Below are 16968 nucleotides of genomic sequence, written 5' to 3'. Positions count from 1 at the left end.
GCATCTCCTCCTGCTGAAAAAGCCCCTCTCCCCATTTAAGCAATCCTATCCTATATAATCTATCTATACTAATAAAAGGGTAATTGCTAATTAGATCAGGTCGACCAGCCATCTTTTGGATGTCCGACTTCCTTCTGGACAAAGTCATAGTGGTAGGGCCAAGGCAGAGGAAGTTAGGGGCGATAAGGCCGGCAGGGGAGGGCAGTTGGGGGGCAAGATCAGGCCAGCAAGGGCTCAGTGCAATAAGGCCAGTAGGGGAGGCCAACTGGGGGTGAAATTAGGCTGGCAGGGGAGGGCAGTTGGGGGCAACCAGGCTGGCAGGGGAGGGCAGTTAGGGGCAATCAGGCCAGAAGGGGAGAACAGTTAGGGGCAATCAGGCAGGCAGACAGAGGGGTTAGGGGCAATCAGGCAGGCAGAGGCAATTAGGGGGGTATTAGGCAGGCAGGCAGGTGAGTTGTTACGAGCCAGTGGTCCCAGATTGCAAGAGGGATGAACTGTGAGATGAACCTAGATTAGGCAGAACCTACGTGAACCTAGATTAGGCAGACAGGCAGGTGAGTGGTTAGGAGCTAGCAGTCCCAGATTGCAAAAGGGATGTCCGACTGCCGAGGTAGGCCTGATCCTGCAGGGATCCCACAGGAATCAGGCCAAAACCGGCAGTTGGACATTCTCCAAGGGGTCCCCAATTGGAGAGTTGAAGAGGGTGCAGGCTGGGCTGAGGGAACACCCCCTGCATGAATTTTGTGCACCAGGCCACTAATATCTCAATAAAGCTATTATTTAAAAAGCTGGAGGCCCAATGCACAAAATTCGTGCACTTACAGAAGTCCCTCAGCTTGGCCTGTGCTCTCTTGCAGTCTGGAAGCCCTTGGGGAATGTCTGACTGCCCACAGGGAGCGGGCCTAAGCCAGCAGTCAAACATCCTTAGCAGTGCTGCGGAAGGTGGCAGGGACTCCCACCACTACTGCTGGGCTCGCCAACCGTGAGCCCAACTCAGGGCTTCTGGCTAAGTGGCACTCCCCCTGTGGGAGTGCACTGACTACCAGGGAGCAGTTCCTGCATTGAACATCTGCTCCCTGGTGGTCAATGTGTGTCATAGTGACCGGCTGATTCATCATTTGGTCTATTTGCATATTAGCATTTTATTATATAGGAGGGAGGGACTGACAGAGGTCAAAGAGGAGGGTGATGGACATAGACAAAGGTGTTGTGATGGACAGAGGTGGGGGTGCTGGGTGGACTAGGGTAAAGGGGAGGAAATGAGCGACATCTATAATAATGTCAACAATAGAATAAAAACAACAATGATATACCACGACACTACACACCTATTAGGGAAATAAAAGATACATTATGAACTAAATTTACTACTTTGATAAAATTTAAAAAGAAAAGGTATTGTCCAGAAAGGAGAGTTATTGAAAATTATTTTATTTTTTTATGGTAAAGCTAAGGAAGCTTCAGAATCCCTTTGTGGACTGGATTTGTTTTGGGGAAAAGACAAAACAAGTTGCAACCAGCAGCATTTTGGATAACCTGCCTGAAATGATTTAAAAGAGAAAGGGACAGATTCCCCAAGCTTATAGTTATTTGTAATATAATTACTTATAATTATAAATATAATTATTTATAATCTAAATAAAGTCATTTTTTAACCTTATTTAAACTCTCCCTTCCCCTTCCACAAATTAGTTCTTCAGGTTCAGTAAACTTTAGGCCTCACAAAACCTATTAGTCCCTGAGGGTTGGGGTCCCTAAAGGAGTTTGGATTCATTCATTATATTTATTTGCTCCTTTTAATTCTTATTCTAGGGAGAGTGAGGACAGCTTTTTATTCAGTAATTTTTCTAATAAGAATTGTATTGGAACCTGCTCCTTCTTTGGCTGTTTACAGGTTTACCTTACCGGGAACTCACAGAGACTTAAGCCCTTTGAAGATAGGGACAGAGCTGTATTGAGTTTCTATAAAATTGAGTGCAAAGTTAATACAACTTTTATAAATATTTGTTGAAGAAACAGATACATTTCAGTGTCATGAGGCATTACTTTACCTTCTGCCCCATCTCTTTATTGAGACTTTTGTGCAGAGCCTAAGGCTGAGGGGATAGGAAGGTAGAGCAGAGTAAAATTGCTTTTTCCAAACCCTAGATCCCATACTTTGATTTTACATAGTAGATGTATTTCTGAATGACATTTTGAATTAGGTATATTAGATTTTGCTAATTTCAACTCCCTTTACTCATAGAAATTATTTTTAATGATATTTAAACATTTCATACTATGAGGTGCAAAATATTTTATTTCAAGAATTTTTGTGCATTCTTTCTGCAGTAAAGTGAATTATCAACATGGTAAGTCTATTTGGGAGTCTGCTTAAAATGGGGGACACCAGTACTAAATTTGGCTCTAACAATGACTAATTCGCACCCCACGTGTGGAGTTAGATGGCTATTGGACATAATCATTTCTTTTGGTCCCTTTGCTCCCACAGCACCTGCTTCATAAGAGGGGGTGTCCTGACCCTCCATGACCTCTTTGTCATGGCGTCCGTGGTGTGTCTATTCCTTGAGGCCTTGGCAGTAAGCCGGGCATCAACCTTCCCAAGATGGTGGCAACCTGGACAAACACACATCAAGGGCGAGGTCCCATCGGCAGAGGCCAGGCAGGAAGGCACAGGGGGAGGGAGAGCTTTCAGGCAGGCCAACTGAACTAGCAGCTTCCTTCCTCCTTTCCTCTCCTCCTGGGCCAGTGGCCGGATGGCTGAGGGGAGCAGGAACCACTGGTGAGGCTGGGTGTTGCTTCGCGAGGGTAGGGAGCCTGAGGTGCTGGTCCTGGCTGGGCAGGCAGGCACTTCTTTCCCCAGCTTTTGGAGGGTGTTGGGGGCGGAGACACACCCAGCCTCTACTCTGGGATGGGGCCTGGAAAGGAGGGAGGCTGCCCCTTCCCCAATGCTGGGTGGGATGTTGCGGGGGGGAAGGGCTGTGGATCCCTAGCCCAGACCCACCCTCCCAGGGGAAGGTTGCAGGCTCAGATGCTGCGGAGGCCACTAGACCCTTGGGGGCAGGAAGGAGCGTCTGGGCCTGCCCTGCAGTGAGTCTCTGTCTTGGGTGTCTGAGCGACAGGCGGGTAGTGGGTGGTGAAAGTAGGAGAAGAAACTGGCCCCAGGCCTGATAGGTGAGGCGTGAAAAAATTCTGCCTGGGCAACACCAGGGCCATGGAGTTGTGGCAGATAAAAAAGCGCTAGCACCCGTGGCCTCGACACTGGCGCACGGGGTCTGAAAACCTGGAAGGGTGCAGGACACCCCTCTCCTGCCTCTGCCTAGCACAGGCTCTGCCACACTGCGCTCCACCCCGCTCCGGGAACCACTTCTTGCGGGCCAGGCTGGGGAAAGAGACCAAGAGGTGCTAAATGCGCCTCATGGTGACTGGTCATTTGGTTGTTACAGTCATCACAGACACTGACTTTATATATATATAGATTCTTTGGTTTGTAAAGAACATTTTTTCTTTTGTTTTCTAAAATTTTGTTTTGTTTTCTACCTTTTTCATAGCAAAGGGTATAAAACTCTTGGGATCTCACTATCCTATGGATAGCTTCATTTAGTACCATGTTTTGAAATGCCATTTTTATACCAAGAACTCAGTTTATATAAATACTAGAGGACCTGTGCATGAAATTCATGCACAGGTAGGGTCCTTAGGATTGACCTGCTATCAGAGCCAATCAGGTTCCCCACCTCCCTGCCTCTTCCTCCCCTTGCTCCCTCAGCACCCTGCTGCCACTGCTGGTCACCCACCATATTCTGTGCCACCCCCTGGGGGTCAGTGCACATCATAGCAAGCGTTCAAACTCCCATTCTCCCAGTCAAGCTCCCAAGAGGACACTTTGCATATTAGCTTTTAATATATAGACTAGAGGCCTTGTGCATGAAATACATGCACACAGGGGGTGTCCCTCAGCCCAGCCTGCACCCTCTCCAATCTGGGACCCCCTCAAAAGATGTCCTACTGCTGGTTTACAGGGATCGGGCCTAAATTGGCAGTCGGACATCCCTCTCGCAATCTGGGACTACTGGCTCCTAACTGCTCTGCCCACTGGCCTGCTCACCCCCAACTGTCACCCCTGCTGGCCCACTTGCCCCAACCTTTCTTCCCCACTGACCTGCTCACCCCCAACTGCCCCCCTGCTGACTTGCTCACTCAAAACTGTGTGTGTCTCTCCCCCCTCCCTCCCCACCCCCACTGTCCTGATCATCTCTAACTACCCTAACCCTATCCCTCCGTCGCTGGGGAAACCCAAGCCTCCCTCCTGCTCTCTCCTTGGCAGCAGCCATCTTGGTTGGGTTAATTTGCATACTAGCTCCGGATTGGTTTTTGTGGGCAAGATGGAATAATGGTTAATTTGCATATTACTCTTTTATTAGATAGGATATGTTTTTGGGTGTTTTTTAATCTTCACCTAAAGATATTTTTCTATTGATTTATATAGCGTGGAAGAGAGGGAAAGACAGAGAGAAATAGCAATGTGAGAGAAACACATCGATTGGTTGCCTCCTGCACATGCCCTGACTAGGGCCTGGGCCAGGGAGGAGCCTGCAACTGACTCATCCTGGGAATTGAACCCAGGACCCTTTGGTCCACAGGCCAATGTTCTATCCTCTGAGCCAAATTGGCTAGAGCTAATATGGTTTTATTGATTTTTTTTTTTTTTTTAGAAAGAGAGAGGAAAGAGTTTGATAGAAACATCAGTGAGAGAAAAACATTATCCACCAGCTGCCTCCTGCATGCTCCCTAGAGGGGAATCAGCCCACAACCCAGGCATGTGCGCCTTGACTAGAATCGAACCCGTGACCTCTTGGTTCATAGTGCTCAACCACTGAGCCACACCAGCCAAACATGCTTGGCTTTTTAAGCACATAAAGTCTCAATCAAAATAAATGCTCCATGAGGGCAGGAACCTTTTTACTACTGTATCCTAAGTAGTAAAACAATACCTGATATATAGTATATACTCAATACAAAGTTTCTAAATGAATGATTGTACAAATTTGTTTGAATGTACATCTATTCTATCATTCTATGGTACAATCTTCTGATTCACATAGCCCAGAATCTAGCAAGACCTACCTATTACAAAATAGGCACCCAATAAATATTTATTCATTATTGGGCTTCAGTCTTCTTATCTGAAAAGGAGACAATTCCTTCTCCTAAAAAAATTATTTTTCTAAGAAGGAAAGATGACTAAAAGGAATGTCTAAAATGTACAGAAATATGCATGGAAATAGTAACTGCAGCTGGCAGAAAGTAGGCTCTAAGAAAAAATGTATTTGTGGTTCCATTAAGCTGGCTATTTATCTTTCCCCTTATCACTAGATCAATATAAACTGTGAAATGGAGGTAGAATAGGAGTGCTGATTGGTATCCGTGTAAAAGGAAGAGGGCAGAAACTAAAATAGAAAAAAGAAATAGCCACATATTGTAGCTAATGCTGCTGACATTTCACATTTGATATAATTAACTTATTTTTCTTAGGTAAATAATAGGATAAATACTACTATTGTTGAAAATGACCAATTCTCAGATCTCAAAGATGCCTAATGTTGTCATCTCTGTAAAGACCTGAACAATACTGCAAGCAATTTAAAGTCATCAAGATTGTTAATCAACAAGAAAGTAAAGTAAAAGATTATAAATGACTAAGACAATTAATTGCTTTAAAATCATAACTGATCCTCACCATGTTTTTGGAGAATCTCCTGAAGATCTGGCTTAGAAGGATTATCCAAAGAGCTTTCCCCATCAACACTTCCTTCAGTATCCTCTTCTGTAGCAGAAGAGCCAACTGAGAGAACATGAAGTTTGGTTTCTGAATCTTGAGCATCTGGCTTCAGGAAAGCAGCTGGACCATCAATGCCTGGGACCAAAAGAAAAGAGAAAGCATAACTGACTATTTAGTTATGTGGGTTTCGAGTATGTGATCCGAATTAAGAACCACCAAAACACTTTATTCTCCCCTTTCCTTAACATCCATGAAGACATTGTTAACAGAGTAATCCAGGACTGGTGTTCATTTTAGTAACATGCTATGACTCTTACTAAAGTAAAATGTGCCTGATGTTGCCTTGAGAAACTTAAGAATGAGACTATGAAAACAAAATAGGTCCTCCAAGGTTCAAATCCCATACAAATCAATAGCTAAGGGGCTTGTCTTAGGAGGCTCTTAACCCCATTCATCTCTTGTCCTGTCATCATCTTAGAAGATCCTTGGAGTCCTACCTATTGGAAGAATGGATGCTCTACTAACTCCTGGCTTCAAAGTTAACTGAGCCACAATCCTATCTATTAAAAGGGTAATATGCAAATTGACTATCACTCCAACACACAAGATGGCTGCCCCCATATGGACACAAGATGGCCACCACAAGATGGCCAGCAGGGTAGGGCCGTTGTGAGCGATCAGGCCTGCAGGGGAGGGCAGTTAAGGGTGACTGGGCCAGCAGAGGAGGGCAGCTTGGGGCGACCAGACATGCAGGGGAGGGCAGTTAGGGTGACCAGATCTGCAGGGGAGGGCAGTTTGGGGGGACCAGGTCTGCAGGGGAGGGAAGTTGGGGGGTGACCAGGCTGGCAAGGAAGAAAGTTAGCGGTTACCAGGCTGGCAGGGAAGGCAGTTAAGGATGACTGGGCCATCAGGGGAGGGAAGATGGGTGGGGAGAGGACCAGGCTTACAAGGAAGGACAGTTGTGGGGAACCAGGCCTGCAGGGGAGGGCAGTTGGGGGGGACCAGGCCTGCAGGGGAAAGCATTTAGGGGTGACTATGCCTGTAGGAGAGGGCAGTTAGGAGTGACCAGGCCTTCAGGAGAGGGCAGTTAAGGGTGACCAGGCCAGCAGGGGAGGGCAGTCAGGGGCAATCAGGCAGGCAGGGAGCAGTTAGGCATCGATCAGGCTGGCAGGGGAGTGGTTAGGAGGTGATCAGGTTGGCAGGTAAAGCAGTTAGGGGCAATCAGGCTGGCAGGCAGGCAAGTGGTTGGGAGCCAGCAGTCCTGGATTGTGAGAGGGATCCCAGATTAGGGAGTGTGCAGGCTGGGCTAAGGAACACACACACCCCATGCATGAATTTCATGCACCGGGCCTCTATTGTGGAAATAAAGACGATAAGCTCCTAAAATATGCTCTTCTGGACTAATTCCTTTGACATCTAAAAATAACATTTCTATGGTGGATATATACTTTATGGTATCTCCTACTGATTGGACCATTGCTTTTATTCTACCTCAAAGACCCAAAATTTAATTATAAAAATGTATGAAGGCTGGCACTCTGGTTGAGCATTGACCCATGAACCAAGAGATCACTGGTTCAATTCCCAATCAGGATACGTGCCAGGGTTGTGGGCTTGAACTCCAGTAGGGGGCATGCAGGAAACAACCAACCAATGTTTCTCTCTTATCTCATCGATCTTTGTATCTTTCTATCCCTTTCCCTCTTCACTCTCTAAAATCAATAAAATCTTATTTTTAAAAAATTTATGAAGGTACCCTAGTGTCAATACTAATGTTGTTTCTTCAATCCATCTAAGAATCTTCCTGCCTTCTTCTGGGTTTGAAAAAACTGTACCCCAGAGGTAAGAGATGCTTTCTAAATACACACCATGTAGGATGACATTGTTGTGAGGGGTATGAGGTTCCACCAAGGGAGTATGCTCCTCACTACCTCTTGGCTTTGACCGACGTAGCCTGGCTTCTGGGTTTGGCTGCACCATGAGTGGTTCCAGGCGTTTTTTCCTCTGCTTCTTCTCCAGCAGTGCTCTCTAGGAAAAAATTTGATATTATATCCAGGAGAGTTATGACAAGACTCACACAGTTTGTACATTTACAGTCACATAAAATCCTTGTGAATTAATTTTCCCACTTAAGAAATGAGAAAATTGAGGGGCACTGGCTCATTCATTTAGTAACTATTTATTGAACACCTATAAATATATATTTAAATGATACAAATGTATTCCTAGCCAAGCTGAAGATCATGATACAAGTCAATTTAAAACATACGTACTAATTATCATATTATTATCAACATCTGGTCACAAGTTTAAACTATATAAACACATATGCATAAATAAAAGATAATGGAATACAAAGAAACATAGTCTTTGGATAGTAGACTATAAATAATTATTTTCCTTTTCTATATTTTTAATTTTTCTTACTTTTGTTATCAAAAGAAAAATAAATTTTATTATTGTTTAAACCCCAAATTATTTTCATGTTTTAATTAGCACACAAAAAAATAAGTTTGCTTTCTTGCTCATCTATTTATATAAAACCCTAATATGCAAATCAACTGAAGGGCAGAATGACTGGAGTAACAAGTGGTTGCTATGATGTGTACTGACCACTAGGGGGAAGATGCTCAATGCAGGAGCTGCCCCAAGCCCACAGGCCCTTAACAGAGGCAGCGGTAGGGGGTGGGAACAGCAGTGGGTGATTCTAGGCCAAGGCGGGTGCAAGCAGGGGCCCAGATCACCCCACTGGTCTCCCGCAGAACGGCCCTGATCGCTGGCCAGGCTTAGGGACCCTACTGGGCACAAATTTTGTGCACCGGGCCTCTAGTTTTTACATATTAATTGAACAAATTAGGGCCAAGGGATAACAGTTGGAACATTTCAAATAGAAAGCAATCAACTCCATGAACAAACGCAAAATATGGAACATGGTAGCATGAAGTCAGAAAAAAAGCATGCAAGACCATGAGAAAAAATCCAACAAGACGGAATTGGAGGTACTAGACCCACACTATTTTTAAGCTTTGGCAAATAAAAGCATATAACATATAGAAATTATTATGAATCTGGGATATCTCAGAATAGAAAAGTACCAAGTCCCAAGCTAAAAAATTAAACCATTATTTTTAATATATATATATTATAACCTACTTTATTGTTTTTTAGGCAAAAAGCCATCTATTAGCTTTTTTTTCATTAACATTGCTTTTACAATGTGCCACTAACAAGAAGAGTTATTCTAGAGGTAAGACTATGGGCAGGAAAGGATATGTGCTTTTCCTGAACTGGCCTAAGGAAAGCTTGCAGATAAACTCAGAAGATACAGAAAAACAGACTACTCTTTTTTACCCAACCTTGTTTATAGTAAGTCCTCAAATAACATGGTTTCAGAATAATGTGAAAGAGATGCATAGGAACTTAACTCTTGTTTATATCAATTAGCCTATGGTAAAACTGGTTTCATTATACATCATTTCCCTTAAAGTTGAACCTATTAGGACACTAGTGAGGACTTACTATATAAGAAAAAGACTGGAAACCTAAGATAATATGCCAAAAAATGGACTATTCAAGAAGAATAGAGAACTTAGAGCAAGTTGGGAAGGAATATATTTTGAGACTCATGAATTCATGTGAATAGATGGACTTTAATGTACCAAGAACACTAAATACACATGATACTATAATGAGATCCTCCTCATAGAACTGGCTGATAAGGTTCTTTTAGCAAATAAGTCTTGTATAATGGATAAGAAGTAACCTGCCTGCACATATGGTAAATATGAAGTATAAAGACATGAGAAACTGCCGTAGCTGGTTTGGCTCAGTGGATAGAACATCAGCCTGCGAACTGAAGGGTCCCAGGTTTGATTCCGGTAAAGGGCACAGGGGCAGGTTACCGGCTCGATCTCCAGTAGGGGGTGTGCAGGAAGCAGCCAATCAATGATCCTCTCTCATAATTGATGTGTGTCTCTCTCTTCCCTCTCCCTTCCTTTCCTGTAATCAATAAAAAATAAATAAAAAAGACATGAGAAACTACCACATATATGTGGCCACAGCTATTTAGTGTCTTATAGTCTCCTAACTGTGAAACAGTTGATGAAATAAAACCACAAGCTGTAGCTAGTCCATTTTATTAGTATATGTAAAGAAAAAAATGTTCTATGGAAAAAGAGTATCCAGTTTGTGGTATAGAAAAGGGAAACCAAGGAGCAAGAATTTCTCAGAGTGCAGCCAGCCTGTTCAAGAAAGAGAAATACTAAATCCGGTAGACAAGAGTATTCTCTTTATGGAAGAGCTTACTCATTTTAAGCACAAGAAACTATAAAAGATTTCTTCAGGGTTTAATTAACTATCCCTCAGCACAATCTAATTTCATTTCCTCTGACTCCTTGCCTCCCAATCAGCCTGCTAATTTTCAATTTAACTTCTTAGGCATCATATTACCAAGAATAAATAATCATGTGCAACAGAATTGAATGTATACTGGAAGAGTTAGAGTTCTCATTGTAAATTAATGAATTGATATCTGGTTTCAAAACTGACTGTTGTGAGTTTGACAGGTATGTTTGTGGTCTAGAAAAGGGGAGCCAAAGAGCTAGGTGTCACATGGTACATCTCAGTTCACTAACAAGACCACATTCTTTTTTTTTTTTTTAATATATTTTATTGATTTTTTTACAGAGAGGAAGGGAGAGAGATAGAAAGCTAGAAACGTCAATGAGAGAGAAACATCGACCAGCTGCCTCCTGCACACCCCCTACCGGGGATGTGCCTGCAACCAATGTACATGCCCTTGACCGGAATCGAACCTGGGACCCTTCAGTCCGCAGACCAACGCTCTACCACTGAGCCAAACCGGTTTTGGCACAAGACCACATTCTTAGACCTGCACATGGACAACTAAATTTCTGGTCACAGTGATACTATCAAGGTATCTGGCAAAGCCTTCCTCTACCAGATTTAAACTTACTTACATCAACAACTTAAAAATAAAATAAAAAACAGCCCAGCCCAACCTGCATAGCTGAGTGGTTGAACATTAACCTACAAACCAGGAGGTTGCAGTTCAGTTCTTGGTCAGGGCATATGCCTAGGTTGCAGACTGGATCCCCAGTGTGGGGCATGCAGGAGGAAGCCGATCAATGATTCTCTCTCATCATTGATGTTTCTATCTTTCTCTCCCTTTCCCTTTTTCTCTGAAATCAATAAAAATATATTTTTAGGATTAAAAATAGTGGCAGAGTAGGAGGATGCTGCACAAACATGCTCCCAGGAACAAGCTGAAATTACAACTGAAATACGGAAAGGCTTCCTGAATAATCCACAGAAAACTCACAGGAGATAACCCTGATACCCAAGGACTGAAGGTGGAGATTGCATAGACTGGTAGGAGGGGTAGAGGCATCAAAGGGCTGGCTGGGCACCCACAGACAGCAACTGAAGTCCCAGAGAGATGTCTCAGCTGTGAGGAGGTGCCACTGAGAACTCTGGTATCTAATCCTGAAGCTGGGCTCCCCAACAGAGAGCAATAAAACTGATGAGGGTACCCATATAACATCTAGCTGTGAAAAGCAGTGGGGAGCTGTCTGCCAGGGAGTGCCAGCTAAAAGCTATCACTCAGAATCGAAGGCCAGATAAAGAGCTTCACTAATAAAAAAAAGCTAAAGGAGTTCATCACTACCAAACCAGAATTATATGAATTGCTGAAGGGAGTTCTTTCAGAAGAGAAAGTAAATAAAGATAAAAATTATGAACAACAAATACGTAACTATCAACAAGTGAATCTAAAAACCAAGGAAATTAAAAAAAAATCTGATGAACAATATTAACTGTTGAATATAATAGAATCAGAGGTGTGGAAGGGGAGTGAACTGACGATTCTTGGGGAAAAGGGGAGAGGGGGATGTGGAGACAACATAAACTGTGCACCTATGGATGAGGACAATGGGGGGTGGGGAAAGGGCAGAGGGTGGGGTGGGAACCTGGTGGAGGAGAGCAATGGAAGCGGGGGGAGAAACATTTGTAATAATATGAACAATAAAAATTTATTTTAAAAAAATAATAAATAAATAAATAAAATAAAAAATAACCCAACAATTATAGGTTCAAACTGTGAACTTCAGGGAACAGCTACTATATTATAGAACTGAATATATCCTGCTATTATCCAAGTTTGTAAATAATAAAATAATAAAATATCTACTTTAAAATTAATAAACAGAAACTTCATTCAAATGAAGTCAGGAGGGTAGAAGAGAGTTCTCACACATGTCACTCAATGCAAACTGTTGGCTCCAATAGGAAGAGATGGTAGGTATCTTGCATCTCTGATAGGAGGTGAGAATACTAATACTTTACTACCTCAGCAGAAAGAAGTCCTCTCCGCCCAGTAACAGCTCAGCCAATGAAAAATCACTATATTTGAAACTTTCAGTCCTCCAACAGATTCTTCACGTACAACAGTGCCTCCCAAGTCCATAAAAAAGTGGTTTTTCTGGACATGCTCATAGTTTGTCACTAGACTGAATGTCCCAAACCGTAATTCCTTGTTATTCCTGAATAAACCCATTTTGCTAAAGAAATATATGGCTATTTATTTAAATTCAACATTATATATGGGCAAACTAACATTTGGTAAAAACTGTCACCTGATGTAGCACTCTAATCACCCTCACATAGTTTGATGAGGGAATAGAGAGGTGCTAATTGAGTGGTTTTTTAAAAATATATTTTTATTGATTTCAGAGAGGAAAGGAGAGGAAGGGAGAGATAGAAACATCAATTATGAGAGAGAATCATTGATTGGCTGCATCCTGCATGCCCCCTACTTGGGATCAAACCCACAACCCAGGCATGTGCCCTGGTTCATAGGTTGATATTCAACCACTGAGCCGAACCAGCCAGGCTAAAATTTTTTGTATTTATTGATTTTAGAGAGGGAGGATGGAAGAGAGAAACATTGATTTGTTGTTCCATTATTTATGCATTCATTGGTTGATTCTTGTATGTGTCCTGACCAAGGATCAAGCCTGCAACCTTGGTATATTGGGAAGATGCTCTAACCAACAGAGCTATCCGGCTAGGGCTCATTCATGTTTTACCTTCCCTAAAAAGCTAAGAGTGCTTTAAAGGCTGCATACACAAAGGACTCATTACAAACTTAGGGGAGTCAGGAAGAGAACCCAAGGTTTGATGCTCTATGTGCAACTGAAATATGTTGCCTTCTGGATTAAGTGATACATAACCTTTAAATTTCCCAGTTCCCTTGGAAACTGAATAATAACTCAAAGAATCCATCTTCTCCAGAATCTGGTGGTATGCTAGATTTTCCTGGGGGCAAGATATTGAATAGTGATGCCAAAAAAATATCAGGTGAGAATTAAAATAGATAGATAGATAGATAGATAGATAGATAGATAAATAGATAGATAACATTCATATGAAAAAGCAAATATGCTGTGTTTGGTAAAATGTTCCCCAGTCTATAAAAGAAGCTAGGTAGAGGGAGGCTGCAGCTGGTATATTAACCTCAGCAGTGATTTCAAGCCATAAAAAAACACTACAGCAGGGCTCCCCCTAGGACTGCTTGGTCACCCACACTAGGGTCTCCAGGCCTAGGCATCAGTCAGCTTGTCCTGAGGGATCCCTAAGCCTGAAAGTGGATTTTACTGATCAATCTAGAACTGAACATATGTGGCAATAGAGGTGACTGGCTGGTGGGGTGGGCCTGGCCCTCAGGTTGTGGAAGGTAGAGTGGCTAGGCACTCCCCCTGCCCAGAGCAGGCAAGGTCCGTCCTATGCACTGCCACCAGGACATGGGAAAAGCTCAGAGCACAGGCCCAGGAGTTCCAAGGTCCTTGTCCACATTAGCCAGTCCCGTGATGCCCTCGCCAAGGGTGATGAAGCTATAGTTACCTTAGAGCCAGCAAAGCAGAGCCACATGGCTCCAGACCTGTAATGGCACTGCTGTCATTACTCAGGCCTTTGAGGACAAGCTGCACAGCCCTTTCTGAGCACTGTGGCTCCAGGTTCACTCCTCTCCATTCCTGGTCAAGGACACGTACCTTGGTTACAGGTTCCCCAGCCCTCCCAGGGGATCTTGTGGGAGGCAACCAATCAATGTTTCTCTCTCTCTCTCTCTCTCCCTTCTCTCCCTCCCTTCTACTCTCTCTAGAAATCAATGGAAAAAAAATATCAAGTGAGAATTAAAATAAATACATAGATAGATAGATAAATAAATAAATAACATTCATATGAAAAAGCAAATATGCTGTGTTGGGTATAGGTTCTAAGCTGAGTAATCATGATAAGGATAGCATATGACAACATAAAACTGTTCATTTATTCCTTCCTTCACTCAAATATCTAATGAAGATTATGTACCCAGCCTAATGCTAGGAACTTTGATATAACAGTCATCATAAATAGACTTGCCTCCTGCTCTCATAGAACTTACTTTGTTTAGTGGAGGAAATAAGCATAAATCAAATCATTTGAAAAAATTTAATGTGTACCTAAAATTGGGACCAGTGCTGTAAAGAAAATTATTCTGCAGGCAATGGAAGTTTTTAAACAAGCATAGCAGCATGTTCAGATCTGCAGATTAGGGTAAGAAAAAATCTTTTAGTGAAGCAAAATTACAGTGTAGAGAGGTACTTAAGGCAGTAGGACCAAATAAGTACATAGAATTACAATGTTAACATTCTTCTAATTCTTAAAAAAGGTACCAAGGAATTTTCAGTGACTACAAATCTAAGGCCAGTTTTATTGCTGATGTCCTCAAAGCACTTTGGTCTTGCCATAGCCTAGGGCCTTGGTTCAGCAGAAACTAAGTCTAGACCCTGCTTAGTGAGTAATATCAGAGCCTTTTCCTATCAGGTCTTCTTCCCTTGACCCTGCCAAGACTTCAGAGTCAAGACTATCAGCATCACGGTCAGTATAGTTCCACACTTACTTCAAAAGAGAAGACTCTCCTCACCTGATTATCGAGTTTCAGCTGTCGAAGCTTCATAGCCTCATCTTCAAAGGCACTGTTTTGAAAAAGTGAAAAGAAAACATGTAAAGAGAAAATCCTTTTAAAGCCATGTTAATTTCATCTTTTCTTAAAAAATATATTTTATTGATTTTTTACAGAGAGGAAGAGACAGAGAGAATCAGAAACATCGATGAGAGAGCATCATCGATCAGCTGCCTCTTGCACACCCCCTCTGGGGATGTGCCCGCAACCAATGTACATGCGCTTGACCGGAATCGAACCCAGGACCTTTCAGTCAGCAGGCCAACGCTCTATACATTGAGCCAAACTGGTTTTGGCTAATTTCATCTTTTCCATGTATTTCCATGGGCTATTTGGAATCAATGAATTCTGCCTTAGGGAAAGCATCAGTTTTAGGATGCTGTCCACACTGACTTGCCATCCTTAATGCCATTATTCTACAGAGGACCTAAGGATATTCTTACCATTGATTATTAGAGTGGAAGGGAGGAGGAGAGACAGAGAGAGAGAAACATTGATGTGAGAGTGACACATCAATTGGTTGCCTCCAGAACTCACCCCCAGTGGCATGGGGGAGGAGAGAAAGAGGGAGGGGCAGATCGAGCCTGCAACCAAGGTATGTGTGCCCTTGACTGGAATTAAACCCACAACCCTTCAGTCTGAGAGCCAGCACTCTAATCACTGAGCAAAACCAGCTAGGCAACAGATTTTTTTTTTGATGGAAGAAAACAACAACAAAAATGGAATCAAATTACATCTTCAATTGATAAACCAAATCCTTTGAACTTTTTAAAAAGTATATTTTTATTAATTTCAGAGAGAAAGGGAGAGGGAGAGAGAGATAGAAATATCAATGATGAGAATCATTGATCGGCTGCCTTCTGCACACCTTCTATTGGGGATCGAGCCTGCAACCCAGGCATGTGCCCTGACATGAATTGAACCCGGGACCCTTCAGTCCGCAGGTAAACTCTCTATCCACTGAGCCAAACCAGTAGGGCTCTTTTACCTTTCTAAAAACACTCTCTGAAGCCTTTTCCTAATTTAAGATTTTATTTTGTTATCCAACATTCTTGAGAAGTATAAACTATAAAACAAAGCAGAAATGATCCTCAATTATTTGTGTTATAAATTTTTACTGGGAGCTTACAGTTGGTTAGAGCATTATCCCATACACCAGTCCAGGCACACACCTAGGTTGGGGGTTCCATCCCCAGTCAGGGTGATTACAGGAGGCAGCCAATTTTTCTCTCTCACATCAATGTTTCTCTCTCACATCAATGTTTCTGTGGGTGGGTGTGTGTGTGTGTGTGTGTGTGTGTGTCCCTCCTCTGTAAAAATCAACAGGAAACATCATGGGATGAGGATTTTTTTTTTAAATAGAAGACAAATCCCATGGCTACAAAGGAAACATGGCTTTTCCTACATTTGGGGTAAATACACCGAAGTATCTATCCATGGTTTAATGGTTTACCAACTACATTCTTATATTTTAGAAAGTTTTACACATTTTATTTTATTTTATTTTATTTTATTTATATATATATATTTTAAAGAACTTGATATGTTTAATAAAGCTTGGTGTCCCCGCCCCATACAAACATGGAGCCACACGCCCACACGACATCCCGTTTACAAACGTCCCTGGGAGCCCTGCCGAGCCCCATCTTGGCCTGCGTCCAGGGACAGGGAAGCCAGGATGGGGTAGCGGGCGAGTGGAGGAGGTGAAGACTAAAATCAGTCCATATAAAGGCTCAAAAAGAGCCAGCCAGGCATCGGCACAGGATACAGGTAAAATACCCGGCAGAGCTGAACTGCAGGCTACGCTGCCAAGACCCAACGGCCACCAGCAGCGCCATCGCTCGCACCACCCGGCTCGCCCGCTCTCACTCACGCTCGCCCGCTCCCACTCTCGAGTTTTACACATTTTTTTTAAAATATATTTTATTGATTTTTTTACAGAGAGGAAAGAAGGATAGAGAGTTAGAAACATCGATGAGAGAGAATCATCGATCAGCTGCCTCTTGCACACCCCGCTCTGGGGATGTGCCCGCAACCAAGGTACATGCCCCCGACCGGAATCGAACCTGGGACCTTTCAGTCCTCAGGCCGACGCTCTATCCACTGAGCCAAACCGGTTCCGGCGAGTTTTACACATTTTAATAATGCATAGCAACTTGGAACT

General features: G+C 42.9%; 1 protein-coding gene across 3 annotated transcripts in view; it reads right to left on the bottom strand.

The window, feature by feature from the left end:
- TULP3 (TUB like protein 3) overlaps window positions 1-16968 on the bottom strand; it is a 58010-nt gene that overhangs the window by 12855 nt on the left and 28187 nt on the right. For 2 of the 3 annotated variants that reach the window (XM_084878427.1, XM_084878428.1), the window contains exons 2-4: window positions 14766-14817; window positions 7651-7810; window positions 5741-5917 (exon numbers count right to left, since the gene is read on the bottom strand). In XM_084878427.1, coding sequence (XP_084734553.1) covers window positions 5741-5917; window positions 7651-7810; window positions 14766-14817 — 389 coding nt within the window. The remainder of the gene's footprint in view (window positions 1-5740; window positions 5918-7650; window positions 7811-14765; window positions 14818-16968) is intronic. The other variant, XM_084878429.1, reaches the window with a different exon arrangement.

The sequence above is a fragment of the Pipistrellus hanaki genome, assembly GCF_964339955.1.
Source record: "Pipistrellus hanaki genome assembly, chromosome: 3".
Lineage (NCBI taxonomy): Eukaryota > Metazoa > Chordata > Mammalia > Chiroptera > Vespertilionidae > Pipistrellus > Pipistrellus hanaki.
Note: the sequence above shows the minus strand (reverse complement) of the source record. Positions and strands in the feature narration are given on the sequence as shown.